The sequence below is a fragment of the Colletotrichum aenigma genome, assembly GCF_013390185.1.
Source record: "Colletotrichum aenigma strain Cg56 chromosome Unknown KSG_Cg56_contig10, whole genome shotgun sequence".
Classification (NCBI taxonomy): Eukaryota; Fungi; Ascomycota; class Sordariomycetes; order Glomerellales; family Glomerellaceae; genus Colletotrichum; species Colletotrichum aenigma.
The window spans coordinates 2,816,420-2,836,268 of NW_023500916.1; the positions used below are offsets into that span (position 1 = coordinate 2,816,420).

Below are 19,849 nucleotides of genomic sequence, written 5' to 3' on the forward strand. Positions count from 1 at the left end.
CCTGATCACCTCCTGTAACACCCTGATTCCCTCGACGGTTAGTAGTCACGGCATTTTGGAACAACCGCGTGAGCACACATCGATTCTCGCGATGAGAATTGGGACAAAATGCCATCCGCGTTTCATGGTTCCCTTCAATTCAGAGCAGCCCAAGTACATCTTCCTCCCTTTTGCGTGACAGGAACATGATGTTCAAGACCACCGTTGCAAGAATAGCTCTCGGATCCAGCATCACCTCCTACATAGCCACAGAAGGAACTGTCCTCGTCAAGCTCAAAGACATAAACTACACTGCGCCTCACAAGCACCAGAGTAGGTGATCCCTTCAGAGACTCTCCTGTATCAAAAACAGACAAGCTGATTCGGACTTTCTCGGCTGGTGGCAATTATGGGTCTGCATTCCGATTGCCGCCCATCCGTGTCTTAGACACGGGCAGTTGAAGACATTCTCATTTTGGCTAGGGGGACGGCTTGGGTCTTGGCGAGAGGGGTAGCGCCGTTGACGTCTTCTTTGCGTGTGTGTTCTGGCTGTTTGGATGCCGACGTCGTCAAGGCCTTCGGCTGACAAGGTCAGCAAAGTGATCGGCTCAATGTCTTGTATGCTATGTTGAGTAGAAGGAAGCAATACTTGGGTTTCTGGATAGATGGAAGGTATCAAATCGGACGCGGCGGAATCTCCAAGTAGCCGAAGGTCTCGCGATCGGGTGAGGGGGCAATACTGCTGCAGAAAACTGGTAAGAGCCTGTTGGTGTTTGCTTACCAAGGCCTTTCACCGAATAGAAGATGCATTAGACTATCTCAACTATCCGTTCACAAAACTCAGGATATCAAAGCCATTAACAAGTTTGCTATCTAGGTATGCAAGAGAACGTCATTGGCTGACACAACATGAGCAGCATGACTGTATCTGCGTCATTTTAGGAGGTCCTCTACCATGCAACCCCTCGGCAGTCCAAACCTCGGACGCCCTATCGTGAGAAGGGCGTGCCTTGGTCACAAAACCGTCGACACAATCCATGGTTGTCACCATCGGCGCTTGTATCACACTAGGTCACGTTTTGGCCTGTTTTCATTTTATCGATGCTAATCTCTACCTTACGCCAACTGCTCGGTTTCCACGGGCTGTGACACGTCTCTGAGCAGTTGAGACATACGCCTGCAGGTCAGTCGGGGTTCATTTCCGATCGAAGATGGGTCCGATTTCTGAGGAAGTCTGGATCAAAGTTTCATGAAGCTGCCTTGACGAGGACCGTGGTCATTTTCTAAGAATACATATAGCGGTTTTGTTCATTCCTTGCGCACCGCTCGTTGACCGCGGTTTCAGGCTCCAAGAGAACCTGATCTGCCGTGATGGTGTCATGCACCGGTCGCAGATTGGTCGCCTGGTCTAACAATCGACAAAATCAGCAAGCCACCACGCGCTACAGTCTAGGGCCCAGGCTTTTAATGTGCCCTATTGGATATTGCAAAAGCACGCTGCGCTCATCATGCGACAACCAGAACGCCTCATGGTTGCCTGTTGGGCATCAGAATGAGGGCGCAAACATTCATCGCCGCACGAGAAATAAGGACAACCCCATTACCAAGGGCGACTAGTCGGCTGAACTTTGTTCGCTCAGTTAACCAAGTATTCATCAATCTTTCGTCATTGATTGTGATTTACAACATGCCTTCTCTATCGAGACCTCAGGCGCAATGGTCTATCGACAACACAATCTTCAAAAGCGTCGAGGTTCTTCTCGAGCTGTACCAAGCTGCAAGAGATGATGACATTCAAAGCGCCGCGGTGATGGCTCTCGAGGCTCTTGGATCCAGACTTCTGGTGAGCCCTGAAAGAATCGATGATGGAAAAGCAGCTTTGGGCAATGTTGGATTATTTGAGCGTCTTCAAAGCGTCCTGGTCAATATTGGTGTCATGCCTGGCGGTGTTGCTCATTTCATGCGACGAACAGGAACTCAATGCATAGCCGCATTCGTTCTGGCAGCCAGCCTGAAGACTTTCCTCTCAGACGAGCAAATTGGCGACGTCTTCTACGAGATGCTCATTCACCAAGGCTTGATTCAAAAGCCCGAGCTAAGGTGCTCTCGGGATCAGCTCAGCAAGGTGGTTTCGGTTATTTCCGGATACACTGATGGCATCATACCAACTGCGACGGTCGCGACCATCTTCGATGCCCTGAAGCGCACGTCTAATCTGAGCCCTCACTGGATGAAGAGGGCACACGCGCGGCTGGGGGGAAAAGAGTTGGCGAAGATATTTTCTGCGGTATACGAGTCCCTGCAGAAAGAAGAAATCGATATCGTCATTTTGAAAGGAATTACGGGGTGCGTCTTCGTGGCATCATCGCTACTATGGCTCCAAGGCGACGACGTCCAGATTTTTGTAGACAACCATCTCATTACCGAATCACCAGCCTCTCCGCCCAAGCTTTCGATCCAACTCACTACTGCGGTAGAACCTGAAACAGACTTTCCCTGGAGACTCGAAGAATGGAGAGAGACCACTCTCATATCATCGATGATTGTTTTTGACACCTCATCCGACCGAGTTCCACTTGCGCTGCCAAACTTCGTGCCAGCCCACACGGCAAGAGCAATCCTTAAGGGCCAGTACGAACTCAACGAGGCTCAAATCAAGCAAGTCGGACGGATCGCGACAGCACTTGTACTAGTCGTAATAGAACGAGGACTTGTTACTGCCGCTCCATCTACCCCCGGAGGGGCACCACGAGAACTACAGCTCCAGAGGTTTTGTCAGAAGGGATACTTGGCAAACGTCACTAAGTCTATGGTATGTTATGGATGGAAGGAAGATGAAGTCTGCGGTGCTGAAGACTTTGCAAACGAGATCAAAAATTGGACGGAACATGGTTTTCAGGGGTTGGACGAAAATGAGATCAGCCAGAGGGGACACCCGTTGGGAGGCAAACCCATTGAATGCATTATATGGATCCTCGAATTCGTTTCGAAGCTATTGGTGGCGAAGACGGGTTCTTGCGACCACGAGATTGACTTTAGAGTCGCCGAACCAGCAATATACGTGGCAGCAGAGTCTATCTACTCCTCCCTCTGTTCTAGGCTACCTCGGAGTCGATTCTTCAGAACTGGAAACTACGTCAACGTTACTTACAACGGAGCCTCTATGTTACACTGGATCATCCGTCATGAGGGGCTTGTCGGTCGTAAGGATACTCCAAAGAAGATGGCTCTTTTGGCTTCCCATGGGATAACGAGCATTGATCTGCAGAGCATCCGGTGCAACTGCATGGCATCTCTCCTTCCGGCGGCTGCAACTGGTGTACACGATCTCATCGGCCAGATTAGCCCGGCCACTACTGGCATTAATCGTGACGATCTGGCATACGCCGTCAATGGCTACGTGGCCTGGCTCCCACAGCTTCGAGCTATTTCGACGATGCCAAGGGATGCCATGGCTGTCGAGATAACTGCAGGCTACATGCGATGGGATGGTACACAGGGTGATCCCAACGCCGCTCTCATGAGAATCCAGGCTGAAGAGTCTACATATCAGCTCTACGGTGACAAGGAGAAGCAACCAGCACGGACTGACTTACACCCTTTCGATCGTCAAGACGAGTACATTGGTTTCCAGCCGTTTCCCGATATATATGGTCTTCAGATCAAGCATCATTGGCACCAAAGCGGCAGGGTTCTTAGTTTTAGAACGGACATCCTCCATCCGGCCAGCGGCCAAATCTATCCGGTGAACTGGATGCAGTCGATTGAGGCCCTGGTCAACGCGAAGCATTTAGCAAACCAACGCCTAACTCGTTTCGCAGAGAAAGCGTTGGCTGACGCGTGGCAGATGGAGAACATTTGGCCGTCCATTACTCTCGTACCGGGAGTGGCCAATCTGGAGTCGGGTGCGACAGTAGGAGGCGAGACTTCAGCGGTGAGATGGATCAGTCGGACCTACGGAAACGAGGAACTACGATTCTTCTTTGCCGGTAACGTCAGCATACATAATCTGTACGTATGCCATGGCGACGTTTCTGTCGTGAAGAGCATTCAAACAGCTCTCGAAGATGAAGAGAACTCTCGGATGTCGGGGTGGAGAAGATTTCCAGCTGCATCTGACAGGATCGAAGACTGGATGCACCCTATGATGGCGAGAGACATCGTTTCCCCTGGGTGGGTCATCGTATTGTAAGGCAGGCTAGGCCATGCTCAACAGGGACACATATAAAGAGTCAAGACAGGGAGATGGGCGGAGGGAGTGCGATACAATGTAGTGTCTTTGCTTGAACAGAGTTATTTTGAAAAGGTTTTGAATCATTATTTGCGTTTTCCATGAATTTTGCAAACGGAACGCAATAATTGTAGTCCTATGCGTCAAGCTTGCATCTTGGCACCGAGCTTGGTTTCTGCGAAAAGAGCTCGCAACAGGACAGCAAATCCAATCGGATGTTATTATGTTTCTGGCCTCGAAGAAATGGAGAATCAGCCCTTAGTACCGTCAAGTCATCAAAGACCGAGAGTTTGTCATCATCGAGCGAACATATTTGCGTCTGGCCGGGTACCATGATCAGATTTCCACTTCGCAATGTCTTGTTAACCTCATCTTCTTTGAAACGTTCTAGAGACCTAAATCTGAATAAGGACTTTCAGCACTTAGGTTATTAAGGTCATTCGAGAGTTTAGTGGTACGTGAGACGGATCTCAACATCTGTTGTGACAGCGCTGATTCCAATAGGGTGACTACATCGGCAATATATGCCTTTTGTACTTTCTCATTTGCGCTGACAGTGCATGGAATCTTCTTTCCCCCCGTCTCATCTGTAGCGTCTCACGTACGAGATCTGGTACTGTTCCTGTTATGTCAAATAAGTCTTCCCTTCGGACTGAGATGGACTGGCTCTCCTAGATCCCTAGTATCCGACGTGGCTGGTATGCGCACCACATCAGTGTCTACACTCTCGCACATCCAGTGACAGATCGCTGTCTTCTTCGAAAGGATTGACGAGTTGCTGTTTGCATGGTCTTATTCAGTCCGAAGCAAAGTGGTGGCTCATGGGTTGCGGCTCGTCTGCACTTGAGCAATCCTCTGTTGGCGTAGCTGCAGTCATTTTAGAAATGGACCTCTTCGGGTCATTGCTGCGAAGAATGGTAAGATTTGCCAAGCGTCGAGGTGTACTCCAATCAAGAGACCGATTTTATCGTGTTGATCAGGAGCCTCAACTGACATCATTGGTGCGAACTTACATATCCCCATGGGTTCCATGGATCGATCGTCGCCTCTTTCTGGAGGTAGGCTTCCATCTTGGCCCCGAGCCACCGAGGTATTGCCTTTTCCGTGATGTTGCTCGGTCTCGGTAACCTTCCCACTGGCAGCGCTGAGGAAGGTTTTGACGCGTCGCGACTCGTAACCATAGGGTTTCCGCTAAGCTTCACCTGCGTATAAACTCAATGCCTTTTAGTGGTGAATACGGCAATGCCGCGGGGAGCAGCTCGGTGGTTATTTTCAGATTTAAAGCATCAAGAACCCGCCTCCGCAATATGTCTCTCACAGCAGGATTGCATGCCATACCTCTGGGACTGATCCTCAATACACAGAGCGACCGAGCGGCTTTTGACAACGCTTTCAACTTGAGAAACTTATCAATCGTGAATCAGACTTTCACACGAGTGATGACGAGCATGAAGTACTCGACAGCATTAATCGCTGTCTCGACTATTGCAGTAGTGAGTGGCTTGCAGCGCAACTTTACACTGCCGATCCCACCGGCTAACAGTCATATTTTTGAGGCCTCATACTTCCTCGTGATATGCATCTACCGGCTCGTCTTCCACCCACTGGCCAAGTTTCCAGGACCAAAGCTGGCCGCCATTTCAGATGTATGACCAAGTTTACACTGAAACCCATGTCTCGCTCACATCATTTATAGCTGTGGTATGCTTTGGCATGGACGTCTGGCCGACATCCATTCATTATGGAGAAAACTCACATCAAATATGGTCAGTCGCTGCTACAGATCAAGGACCGTAGCTCGTGCTGAAGCAGTCTTGTTATGAATCATAGGCGAAGTGGTCCGAATAGCACCAAACGAGCTTTCCTTCGCCACGGTCCCAGCTTACCGCGACATTTACGGTCACACCATGAAGGGGAAACGGCCATTCTACAAAACATCGTGGTATCAGACCACAGGCGACCAACCTGACATTGTCACAGTCCTGGATCCTCAGGAGCATACGAGACAGAGGCGATATCTAGCACACGCTTTCAGCGCAAAAGCCTTGCATGATCAAGAAGTTGTCATCCATCGATACGTTGATCTCTTCCTCGCACAACTGGGGCGGATTGGCTGTGCAGGAGGACCGGGTATTAACATGGAAGAAGCGTTTACTTGGTTGACCTTTGACATCATTGGTATGATCACTTTTTCTCACTGCCGGTGCCCCCAGATAGGTCGGTCTTGCGGCTGAAATCCCCCTACTGACATGGTGTATCATTCTAGGCGACCTGACATTCGGCGAGTCCTTCGACGCAGTAGGCCAAGGAAAGACCAACGTTTGGGTCTCCATCATCATTGATGGCGGTTACTTTAACATGCTCAGCAGTCTCCGCAGGCGGCTTCCCCTCATGAACCTAATCCTCCCATTCATGCTCCCAAAGGACTCCGCCGCCAAGTACGCAATGCACAACAGACTAACCGGGGAGAAGCTAGATAAGCGGCTTGAGATGGGTGACTCGGCCCATCGCGACGACTTCTTCTCCTACATCCTCCGCAAAGGCGGCAACGAGGTATCCAGGGCAGAGCTCGTGAACCAATCCAGCACGCTGATCGTGGGTGGCTCCGAGACAACGGCGACGTGCTTGCTTGCTCTGGCTTACTACCTGCTCAAGGACAGAGCACGTCTTGAAAAATTGAACGAAGAGGTGCGAGCTGCGTTTGGATCTGTTGGGGAAATCACCGGCGAGTCTGCGTCCAGGTCGCCGTATCTCAATGCCGTCATCGAGGAGAGTTTGAGAATATTTTCGCCTGCCTCTTTCGGATTGCCGCGCACGTGTCCTGGAGCCGTTATCGACGGACACATGATCCCGGAGGGAGTTACGGTGAGTGTCGATCAGTGGGCTACATCGCACAGCCCGCAATATTGGAAGGATCCATACTCGTTCATACCGGAGCGCTGGCTCGATGAATCCTATGGAGACAACAAGGAGGCTAGTCAACCGTTTTCGAAGGGACCGAGAGCATGTTTGGGGTCCAATTTGGCTTATCTGGAGATGAAGATTATTGTGGCCAAGATGGTCTTCTTGTATGACTGGGAGCTGGTTAGCAAAGACGTGGATCTGATGGGTCAAGCACGCTTCTTCCTTATGTGGAAGAAGCCTGCTTTGATGGTTCGTTTCCATCGACGAGAGGATCTTCCCAAGACAGACTGATGAGACTGAATAAAAGAATCATTGTTCTTGGGGTGTGTTGCACACAACAAGCACAATATCGAGTTTGAACCTCAGCATCAGACAGTGGTAAGAGAATGTTGTCACAGCAATTTCAGTTGCTAGAAGTTCAGTATTGCTGTGATTGATCCTGGTGAATCTAGTGCATAGGTACATCGCGTGCAGATCTGATCTGTTGCGCAGGCCAGCGTATCAGCTCCAGATACTCCCGGGGCAGATGCGCCTCTATCACACCTAGAATAGCCTCCAGTACCGATCCGCTTCTCAGCCAGTGCCGCTGATTCACGCGGCTTATCAGGACACACCAGAAAGCCATTATGACTAGAGTCTCAGGGCGCTTGCGTTCAGTTATATCTTTCAAAAACCCCTCAGATGCCGCGCCTCCAAACATCATTGCTGAGACCTTCTTTTTATTTATTCTTTTATTATTCAACGCCTGTTATATCCCTTTTAAGGTATAAGGCGTCTACGCTAGTGATTATGCTTACTATTTATATATATATGAATCCTAGCTACATTAGCTAAAAGAGGAAAAAAAATAAGATAATAAACTAAAAGCTCCTATAATCTAATATATAAAGTAATTCCTATAGTTTTATTAGTTTTACTTGAAGCTTTAGTAGGTATAATCTAAAGAAATATAAATATATAGGTTATTGTTACGACCTGAGAATAAGGATAACAGATAACCGACCTACTTAGTGTTACGACCCGTTATGCATGGATAACAGTTGAACGACCCCACTTAGGCGTCGGGCGGCTAGGACAGGACATTTGTACTCTGCAGGATCACAGGAACAACAGGGGCTCACTCGGAATGGAAGAACTATAGTATAAGTCACGTGATGATAAGAAGGACCGACAAGAGATAAGCGGTCCTGACTTAGGACCGACACAGAGAAAGCGGTCCACACCTGGGGACCGCTCGGAAAGACATCAGTCCTCAGAATAAGGAAACTACCTTAGACTTATATATAGTGTGACCCTGAGCCTAGCTTATGGTCAGACCTTCATAGCTCTTTAGCAATCAACTTAGTATTTATCCTCATGGATACTCTCAGCTTACCTTTACTGCGAATCACTTATTAAGTCTAAGACTGATCACCTTAGCCTCTGAAGACCTAATCTACTACAGCCTACAAACTACGACCTACGACCACAACCCAGTATACTGTTAGAACGTATCAATCCCCAGCTTCTGTTAGCAGACCCTACTGTCGGATAGCTGACCGTAACACTTGGACGTTGGGCGGCTAGGACAGGATATTTGTACTGCAGGATCATAGGAACAACAGGGACTCACTTAGAACGGAAGAACTATAGTATAAGTCATATGATAATAAGATAAGAAAACAATTAGTGGAGTATAGGAGGAAACGCTTAGTGATCAGTTAGTCTTGCTAACTGATTGCGATTGCCTCACGCACTTAGGTGATCACCCTAAAAGTAGATAAAGATACTATTTAGAATTTATATATAGTATAACCTTAAGCTTAGCTTATAGTCTAACTTCTATAGCCTTTTAGTAATTAACTTAGTATTCATCCTTATAGATACTCTCAGCTTACTTTTATAAATCACTTATTAAGTCTAAGACTGATCACCTTAGCCTCTAACGACCTAATCTACTACAGCCTACAACCTATAACTATAACCTAGCATACTATTAGAATATATTAATCCCTAGCTTCTATTAGCAGACTCTACTGTTAGATAGCTAACTATAACACTTTAATTGCTCCTATTTAGTAAGTTAACTATTAATTCCTACTAATAGTATTAAATAATATATCTTCCTATACCTCTATTAAGTCTCCTACTACTAGATCCTCTTCCACCCCTAGGGGAAAAGCTCCTCAAAGCTTAGCTTAGGAAATCAAAGACTAGAAAATAAAGGATAACTTAAACAGCAAAGATAATACTAAAGAACTTAAACAACAGCTCAGCAAGACTAACAAGGACTTCAAGAAAATGCGCAATATATTCAACTAGAATGCTACCGCTCTTAAGGAACTTTAGGAATAAGCATATAAGACTTAAGAACTTAAGAAAGAAGTTAACACCCTTTAAGCTGCTATTAATATTATCTCAGCTCCAGTTGAAGGATGAGAACGCCTTAAACTTAACACCCCTTCCACTTTTAATAGAACCTTAGGATAACTTAAAGGACACCTAATATAGGTTTAAACCTATTAAGCCTTCTATATAAACACTTTCTAGAATAATACTAAATATATTATATATATTGCTATTTTCCTTTAAGGCTAAGCCCTCACTTAGTTTAAACCTTTATAGTAGGAATAGCTTAATAACTTAGTTAAGAAGTATAGTGAAGAAGTTAAAAATATCTTCTTCAGCTTTTAAGGATATATTAAAGCTTTAGAATCTCTCTTCCTCAACCCTAATAAGTGAAGATAGGCTGAATAAGACCTATCCTACCTCTAACAAACTAAGTCTGCTATACTTTACGCTGCAAAATTCAGAGGGTTAACTGCTAGACTCTATATAACTAATAAAAATAAGGTCTTCACTTTCTACTAAAAGCTTAAGGATAAAGTTAAGGATAAGATAGCTAAGTTAGAAACGCCTCCTAGTTTCTTTACCTATTGTCACGGGCTAGAGCCCGGATTGATATCTCCGGCTTCGCCGGAGCAGTTACCGAGATCCAGCTCCGTTGGACCCACTATTCTGCCACAGTGCGCCGCCTAACCCGGCCTGCTTCACCGCTGTTAGGTGCCTACTCTTGTAAAGTCCTTTCTTCCTTCTTCAGCTTAGAATAGTCAATCGACGGCACCTCTACGTTGAACAAGCCTAGGGGCCAGCCCCTTACATATTCTAAGCTCAACAAAAGAAGACGCTATACGAAACCTCACGAGAGCGATATGACGATTCGCTGAGGGTAGCGCAACGAGAAGACGCTATATGAAAACCTCACGAGTGCGACACGATGGATTCGCCAGAGGGTAGCGCAAACGACGCGATGACTGCAGAGATTAACCGCAGGGTTAACGAAGCGGTTAACGCAAGCATACGTCCTCTTTAGGACCAGATGACGCAGCTCTTGACAGCTCTGAACAGGCTTATGTCAACAGATAGAGCAACCCTTACGCTGATTGCAAGCAGCATACCTACCCTGTCTACAGCTGATATAACTACACAGGCAACAAGCGACAGCATTGCAATAATAGTGGCTGAGCCCTATAAACTAACCTCAACTAGACGACTGAGGCTAACGCTTCCTAACCCCCTAAAGTTTGATAGCATAAGACGACAGTTTCTATAGTAGGCTCTAGAGATAAACTTAAAGCTACAGATTAATGCTGAAGCTATAGGCAGAGAAGAGAGCGCGTTTGCATATATCTACGCCAGGCTGGAGGGAACCGCCTAAGCAACATCCTCCGCCTTCTTCGCTAATAGAGTAGCCTGAGGAGACACCTCCCTAGCTTGATTTATAGACTATCTCAAAAGAACGTATAGGGACCTAAACGCTGAAGCCTAAGCCTTAGATAAGTTACACACTATACAGCAATAAGAGGAAGAGAGTTTTACTTCCTTCTTCCCTAAGTTTGAGAAGGAGCTTACAGCAAGTAGGGGAGGATCTTAGCAAGATAAGATTAAGATTAACTACTTAGAAGGCATACTGAATTCCTAGTTAAGCAACCTATTAATAGGGGTACCAGAAGCGCTAAAGGACTACCACTAGTTTATAAAACTGCTTCTCACTATAGGATCCTACTTAGATAGCAGGAAGCTTAGGGAACGCTACCTCAGTTATACTTCTCAGAAAGTGCTGCAACCTAACTGCTAATAAGATATAGATAGAGATATACTGATATCTAGCGTTAGCTGCACTAAGGGCAAGGAGAAGACAAAGTTATGTTGCTAATAAAGCAGCTCCTCATCTGAAGACCTGCTGCAGCTTGTGAGAGACACCTGCAAGTGCTTCAACTGCAACCAGATCAGCCATATTGCTATATAGTGTCCTAAGCTGAAGCGTTCCTATCCTGCGAAGGTTAAGAAAGCTAAGAAGTGAGAAGAGAGCAGTAATAAGAGTCCTATAGAGGAGCTGGGAAGCTCTGAGGCTGAAGAGAGCTTAGGAAAAGAGTAACTCCACCGCAAAGTTAGGCGTTAGAGGCTAAACTTAGTGATATCATAAAATAGAAGCAGTTTAAGTATCGCATAAGCAGCAAGTCAGCAGTAATCACTATCTATATATATAAGGGCACTTAAGCAGACGCCCTAATAGATATAGGGTGCAACTTATACGCCCTTATCAACTATAACCTAGCCTGCAAGCTCTGCCTGCTAGTAGTAGACCGCTCTAAGCAAGTACTAGGCAGCTTTAAAAACGCTATAGGCGCTATAAAAGCAATAGGTGTAGTTATCTTTAACCTCAAGCTGTGCAGTTATAATAAGAAGATCTTTGCATATACTATATAGAGCCTTAGCGACGATCTGTTCCTAGGGAAGCCCTAGATAGAGAGGAACTATATCCTATATAATGCTGCTGCGCAACAGATATAACATAAGAGGGGCGGCGTAGACCTACGTCTAAAAGGCGAGGAAGAGCTAGGACGAGTGCACCAGATCAGAGCTGCCCGCCTCCTCCCAGGAGCCCCTTTCGTAACGCTTTATAAGAGGGCATAATAACACACTAAAGGAACTGCAGGATATAAAGTTTAAGCGATCAGCCTAGCAGATATATAGAAGGCTCTTATGAAGAAGACTGAGAAGGCAGACCTAAAAGCCCTCCTCCCACCAGCTGTACTAGCTAAGTTCTAAGAGCTATTCCAACCTGATGAAGCTGCTAACCTTCCACTATATCGCCCTAAGGTTAACCATAAGATCCCTATTAAACAGGATAGTAGTAGTAATAAAGCTATACTACTATAGGGTCTGCTCTATAGTATGTTATAAGAAGAACTCCTTATCCTCTATAAGACCTTATAAGACCTACTTAATAAGGGCTTTATCTGCGCTAGCAGCTCAGAAGCATCAGCCCTAGTACTATTTATATATAAACCAAACAGAGGAATATATTTCTATGTTAACTACTGCGCTCTTAATAAGCTTACTAAGCGTAACTAATACCCTCTTCCCTTAATTCAAGAGACGCTACAGACTGTCAGCGCTACTAAGTGGTTCACTAAGCTAGACGTAGTAGCAGCATTCCATAAGATCCAGATTGCATAGGGAGAGGAGTATAAAACAGCCTTCCAGATGAGATATAGACTATTCGAATAGCTAGTTATCCCCTTTAGGCTTACAGGAGCCCCTGCTACATTCTAACGATATATCAACAGCATACTTTAAGAGTATCTAGACGACTTTGCAACAGCATATATAGATAACATCCTGATCTACTTAAACAGATCATAATAAGACCATAAAGCAAAGGTTAAGCTAGTACTGCATAAGCTTACTGCAGCAGGGCTATATTTAGACCCTCATAAGTGCGCGTTCTCTGTGAAGACAGTTAAGTACCTAGGGTTTATTATTACAGCTGGAGTTAGTATCTCTTATAACCCTGAGAAACTGAAGGCGATTAAGGAATAGGCAGCTCTAAAGATAGTTAAGGGAGTCTGAAGCTTCCTTAGATTTGCAAACTACTACTGGATCTTTATCCCAGCATACTCAGAGATTGCTAGAACCCTAATAGCTCTTATAAAGAAGGGTGTCCCCTTCTGCTGGGGTAAGGAATAAGAAGTAGCATTCCAGGAGCTTAAGAGGATCTTTGCTGCTAAGCCTGTTCTATATCAACTAGACCCTAAGCGTACAACCTATATTGAGGCTGATTGCTCAGGCTTTGCCCTTAGAGGTGTACTCTCATAGGAAGATAAGCATAGCAGACGTTATATAGTAGCCTACTACTTACAGCAGCTTAACGCTGCCTAGTTTAACTATCTGATATATAACAAGGAGATGCTAGCTATTATGAGCTGTCTATAAGAATAGAGAGCAGAGCTACAGAGTGTCAGCCACTTTAGGATCCTATCAGACCATAAGAACCTAAAGTAGTTTATGATAAAGCAGAAGCTTATAGAACGGCAAAGCTGATAGGCAGAGGAACTATCTCAGTATAACTTTGAGATATAGTACCAGCTAGGAAGCAAAGCAGTAGTGCTAGACGCACTCTCTAGATGTGAACAAGATATACCTACATCTCTAGAGGATAAGTATAAATAAGGTTGAATCCTACAGCTCCTCCTAGAAGCAACCCTGCCCTCAGCATATATATAACGTATAGAGGCAGCACTATTAATATGTTACAACCCGTTATGCATGGATAACAGTTGAACGACCCCACTTAGGCGTCAGGCGGCTAGGACAGGATATTTATACTCTGCAGGATCACAGGAACAACAGGGGCTCACTTAGAATAGAAGAACTATAGTATAAGTCATATAATAATAAGAAGGACTAATAAGAGATAAGCAGTCCTGACTTAGGACTGACACAGAGAAAGCGGTCTACACCTAGGGACCGCTCAGAAAGACATCAGTCCTCAGAATAAGGAAACTACCTTAGACTTATATATAGTGTAACCCTGAGCCTAGCTTATAGTCAGACCTTTATAGCTCTTCAGCAATCAACTTAGTATTTATCCTCATAGATACTCTCAGCTTACCTTCACTGCAAATCACTTATTAAGTCTAAGACTGATCACCTTAGCCTCTGAAGACCTAATCTACTACAGCCTATAAACTACAACCTATAACCACAACCTAGTGTACTGTTAGAACGTATTAATCCCTAGCTTCTGTTAGCAGACCCTACTGTCGGATAGCTGACCGTAATATTAGTCGCACCTAGTATGGTGTTTCTGCTGTAACTGCGATAGTTATAGGCGTAGTTATATCTAGAGGGAATATTATAAGGGACTTCTGAAACCACTACTAATATTATAGCGTATATAAAGCGACCTCGCTATGGATTTTATTACTAACCTTCCCCTTACAGATAAGGGCGAGAGATATCTTTAGGTAATTATCGACCAGCTAGGTAAAGGCGTAACCCTTAAGGCGATAGAAAGCATAGAAGCTGAAGCCTATGCTGAACAATTCCTAAACTGCTACTTTAGGTTTCACAGCATCCCTATATTAATTATGAGCAACAGAGGGAGCAACTGGATAAGCTGCTTCTAGCGGCAGTTCTGCAAGCTTTTGGGAATAGAGCAGCAGCTTAGCACCACCTACCACCTGCAGACTGATAGAGGCCTAGAGAGGATAAACCAGGAGATCTAGGCCTACCTATGCAACTACGCCACCTACTCAAAGAAGGACTAGGCATATAACCTTCCAGCAGCTCAGCTAGCGCTTTATAGCTGCGATAATAGCGCTATTAGGATGAGTAGCTTCTTCCTAGAGCATGGATATAACCTAGAGCCTATTAAGGTTAAGGAAGCAGGCCTAGCAAGCCCTGAGGGCACCTGTGAGGGCTAAGCACGCAAGTTGGTAACAAGGCTTTAAGATGTGATAGATATAGCCTAATTAACCCTCGCCTCAATATAGCAACGCTACAAGGAGCTGGCTAATAGGAAGCACCAGCCTACAGAGAGACTAGAAGTAGGCAACAAAGTCTAGCTTTATATAGGGCATTATAGATCCCCTAGGCCTTGCAAGTAACTGGATTAGTTACACTATAAGTATATAGTTACAAAAGTTATCTCACTATATATAGTAGAGCTTAATATACCAGCAGCTATATACCCACGCTTCTATGTAGATATCCTGAAGCGTGTAGGTAACAACCCCTTACCTGGTCAAACGTTAGATGATAAGCAGCTGCTACTAATTATAGATAATAAAGGCGAAGAGACCTAGAGTGTAGAGAGTATTAACGCTGCTACCTGGAAGCGTCAAGGGCGCAGGCGACGCTGCGAAGTTCTAGTTAAGTGGGAAGGATATACAGAGAGGACCTAGGAGCCTGTCGAGACGCTCCAGGGGACAGAAGCAATAGAGGCTTACAAACGCCGTTATGGCTCTGCGATGGAGCACGATAGAGACCTAGCCTTAGCGCTGCGGGCGCGCCGCCGGAGGGGAGCGGGGGGGTGATGTCACGGGCTAGAGCCCAGATTGATATCTCCAGCTTCGCTGGAGCAGTTACCAAGATCCAGCTCTGTTGGACCCACTATTCTGCTGCAGTATGCCGCCTAACCCAGCCTGCTTCACCGCTGTTAGGTGCCTACTCTTGTAAAGTCCTTTCTTCCTTCTTCAGCTTAGAATAGTCAATCGACGGCACCTCTATGTTGAACAAGCCTAGGGGCCAGCCCCTTACATAGGACGCCTATTAGGAAGTATTAGGCTAAGAGGCTTATTGACTTACAGCTGACTTTAAAGACTATATTTAATTATCTATATAATTATTAAAGGGCACTTTAAGAGGACCTAGAGGTTATTTTAAAGTGGTTTGCATTATTAGGCAATATAATAGCTAAATATAATATTAATAATAAGGATCTATATAACTTCAATAAGACTAGCTTTATAATAGGTGTTACTATTAGTTTAATAGTTATTATACATGCTGATAGATGTGGAAAGGTGAAATCTATCCAGCTTAGTAATTATGAATAGGCTATAGTTATTAAGTGTATTAATTTGAGGGGATAGTATATCCTACCTTTTATGATTATTTAAGGGTCTTATTACTTTACTAACTAGTTAATAGAATTAGGCTTTCTAGGCGACTAAGTAATTAAACTAACTACTAATAGATAGATTAATAATAAAACTAGCCTAGACTAAATTAAGCATTTCAAAAAGCATACTTAGGCTTATATAAAAGGTTTCTATTAGATGCTTATAATTAATAGATATAAGAGCTATTTATCAGCTAAATTTAATAATTACTATAAGCAGAATAATATTATAACTATTAGTATGCTTCTATATTTATCTTACTTACTCTAGCTATTAGATATTATGCTATACTTACTTTTAAAATATATATATAGGGATAAAATCAACCTATTTATTAAATCCTCTATTAACTATATTATAAAGTCTAAGTTCTTTATTACCTTATATAAAGCCTATAATAAGATCTTTATAAATAAAAATATTAAATCCACCTTCTACAAAGCTAATATTTTACTATAAGACCTAAATTATATAATTAAGAAACTTAATATATATATATATAGACGCCTACACCTCCTATAACTAATCCCTTAACACTACTAGCCTAATAGTTATAAACGCCCTCTAACTAATATAAAACGCTTTTATAATTAAACTTTATTAAAACTTAGATCTTAGCTTATTAATGAAGCTCTCTAACACTAATAATTAAAGCAGTTAACCAGCTAGCAAAAGGTATATAAATAATAGCATACTTAATTATAATTTTAATAGATTAGGTATATATACTTTAGGATGCTAATATAGCGCTTACTAAGCGCTAGAGAGCAAAGAGGATATATATCTAGCTTAGAGGAGCACTTAATATAGCAGAATCTCAGGTTATCCTAGAAGAAAAGGGCAAAAGGAAACATCCAGCGCCTCAAGAAGGTGAAGATAGGGGTCTGTTGAAAAAGGGTTGGTTAGCTTAATAGCGTTGCAGTGTATGCAGCAAGATAGGCCATAATGCGCAAATATGTTCTAAATATGTAGAATTATCTAGTGAATCAGATGCTGATGAGAGCTAATTAATTTTCTACGTTCTGGTTGTAAAAACTTATATGATGTTTGAAAGATGAGGAAAAGTGTGCAGCTGACTGATATGCGCGGCTGATTAGTAAAGTATGTTAGCTATTTTATAGTATAAGCTAGCTATATCTATATTTTATAGCTATTCTAAAAGAGAGGCAACAAATATTAATAGGTTCCTTTCTTTAGGTCTCTATAACTTATTATATTATAATATTTCAAAAAGTTTAGCACCTCTATAGTAGTGTTTAAGCTTATTAACTTTCACTATAACCTAAAGTTTACTACTAACTACTTTAAGTTTTAATAAATACTTAAGGTTGATATTATAATAAGAAGCTTTATAGTTAGTATATTACTCTAAAGTAGTATATTTAGTATTATTAATATACTTTAGCTTTCTATAGTAGCTATATAGCTATATACACTTATAATCTTTATAACAATACTAATTAAAATAAGTTATATATTACTTTAGTATAAAGCGTTATTTTACTTTTTCTATAAAAATAGAGCTAAAAGTTTTAAAAAGAGAAACCTTTTTTTTAAATATAATAATCTAAATCTATCTTTTTAGTTATTCAATACTTGTTATAGAGAAATATTAAACTAGTTTTTATTTCACTATAATATATATCTCATTATATATTAAATCTTTTATTAATTTAGATTAGTTAATATAGTAGTTATATATTATCTTTTTAACTCTATAGAGAGTATATATAGCTTAAACTATAGATTCCTTAATATCTATTATATTAAGTAATTCTAAAAGCTTATTATTATAGATAAATATAGTTAATTTAATTTATTTATTTATTAATATAACTATAAAACTAAATAAATTCAAGTAATCTTTTTAATATTTAAGATATTAATATTATAACTTTTTATCAATCTTCTATAAAGCATTATAGTATTAACCTTTCTAAACCTATTAGATTCTCTATAGTAAATAAAACTTTAGTGATTTCTATTAGAGTATTATAGCTCTCTAGCTTCTTTTTAAAAGCTATTTAAATAAGTTATAGTTTTTTAATTTAAAGCTTTTATATAGTTCTAATTAAAATAGAAGCTATTACTAACTACTTTAGTATAGCTATTAATGGGAAGAGAAATATTATTAAAACTATTTTATATAATATTCTAAAAAAAGTTAAAATCTAAATAAAAGTAACTATTTTATCTATTTAGAAAGTAAAAAAGTATCTATTTAAAAAGCTATATAAAATATCTTATAGCTATAATATTATTTAGATTAATAAAAAGGTTAATAATAATAGCTTTAAATGCCTCAAAAATCTTACTACTAATTTTATATTATTAGTAGTAAAACTTTTTAATCTTAGTTATATTAAAAACTAAATTAGTTATTTTATTATATTAAGTTTATTATTATTAGCTTATATTAAGCATATTAAAATTAAGTTAGCTTATTTTCATAAACTAATTTATTTTAAGTAAATCCTCTATATATTACTTCTTAGTTAGAGAGTACTCTTTAATAACTTTAAATTTTATAGTAAAAGATATTACTTTTATTAGTAATTAGAAAAGTATTAATAGAGAATTAAAGAGATTAGGTGTTAGTAAAGCGGTCACGCTATAAGTAGCTACTATACTAAATACATTAAAATAGCCGAAATAAGGTTATTAAGGATATAGGTGCAGAGCGGTAGCATATACTAACAGCGCTTGCTAAGAAAAATATATAAGAAGGAGAGTTAATTGCTGAGACCTTGCACGAAGCATCGCCAGCTTTCCCAGCTATTTTGAAGCATTTTTTCAACAGCTGGAAGTCATCCTCATACAGAGTTTTAGAGTCTGTTCCATGCGACAGAGCTCGCAGTTTTGCCTCCATTAACTGAAGTTCTGGCTCCCACTCAGGTCCCTCTGGAGATGGAGGGCTGACGGACCATGTATCCAAAGATGACTGCAGCGCCGTCCACGATATACTAGCCTCCAAAGGGCCTCTCAGCTGGCGCACGAGCGTTGCGCAGCCACGAGCGGGAAAGATCCATTCGGGGGGTCCGGGAGGGTCGCTGTTGAATAGGAGTGAAGAGGGGTTTTCGAATGAAGCGAAGTAGTAGTTGGACATGAGCGCTGAGCAAGCGAATAGAGCGTGCACTTGGTGGACAGCCACTTCCGGGGACAACGCATCGCGGAACTGGCTAAAAGCTTTGGCTTGGTGGCCCCATGCCACGCGCTGGTAGTTGATCGAGCTGCTGGGGTTGAGATGATGGAGATGGATGGCTGATACAGCTAGGACTTCGTGCAGGAGGTAAGGAAACTTGGGTGCCAGATTGGGAAGGTCTGATTTCCATGACATGAGCAATGCCTCGTCTTTGAGAGCAAGGCATGGTAGCGTGGTCGTCAGGAAGTGGTTGAAAAGAGCAAAGTCAGAAGCTTCAAAGGTGTCGACGGATGTTGAAGGGCTGCTGCTGTCGATGGGTTTTGAGGCCAGAGAGTGACGTGTATGATTGATTGAAGTGGTGGACTCTGTTAACAGGCTGCAGGCCAACGAAAACTTGCTGCAGCGAGCACATGGAACCTGTTCATCGCACTTATAGATGCGTTTGTCAGAATCATTGAGGTGAACTTGGGTTCTGAAGTGATGCTCACAACCTGCTCACCTTGATCTTCTTGGTCTTACATTCCTTGCACCCGTTTCGTTACTTGGTATGTGATCTACGAGACTGGCCCATGCTTCTCTTCAGTTACCACCGCAGTAGAAATCATACGACTACCATTGAGAGCGTTTGAACATAAGCAGTCT

At 42.6% G+C, this 19,849-nt stretch overlaps 2 protein-coding genes across 2 annotated transcripts; one reads left to right on the forward strand and one right to left on the reverse strand.

Moving 5' to 3' along the window:
* Positions 1–5,517: 5,517 nt before the first annotated feature.
* Positions 5,518–7,405, forward strand: BOA3-4 (Cytochrome P450 monooxygenase BOA3; the record flags this gene model as incomplete). Its single annotated transcript, XM_037329865.1, has 5 exons — positions 5,518–5,703; positions 5,767–5,856; positions 5,907–5,976; positions 6,041–6,388; positions 6,477–7,405. 5 exons carry the CDS (start codon positions 5,518–5,520, stop codon positions 7,403–7,405), a joined length of 1,623 nt encoding a protein of 540 aa, XP_037171864.1.
* Positions 7,406–16,317: 8,912 nt separating this feature from the next.
* CGCA056_v014624 (uncharacterized protein) lies at positions 16,318–19,402 on the reverse strand (the record flags this gene model as incomplete). The annotated part of the gene is made up of 2 exons (XM_037329866.1): positions 16,318–16,325; positions 19,030–19,402. 2 exons carry the CDS (start codon positions 19,400–19,402, stop codon positions 16,318–16,320), a joined length of 381 nt encoding a protein of 126 aa, XP_037171869.1.
* Positions 19,403–19,849: the final 447 nt, after the last annotated feature.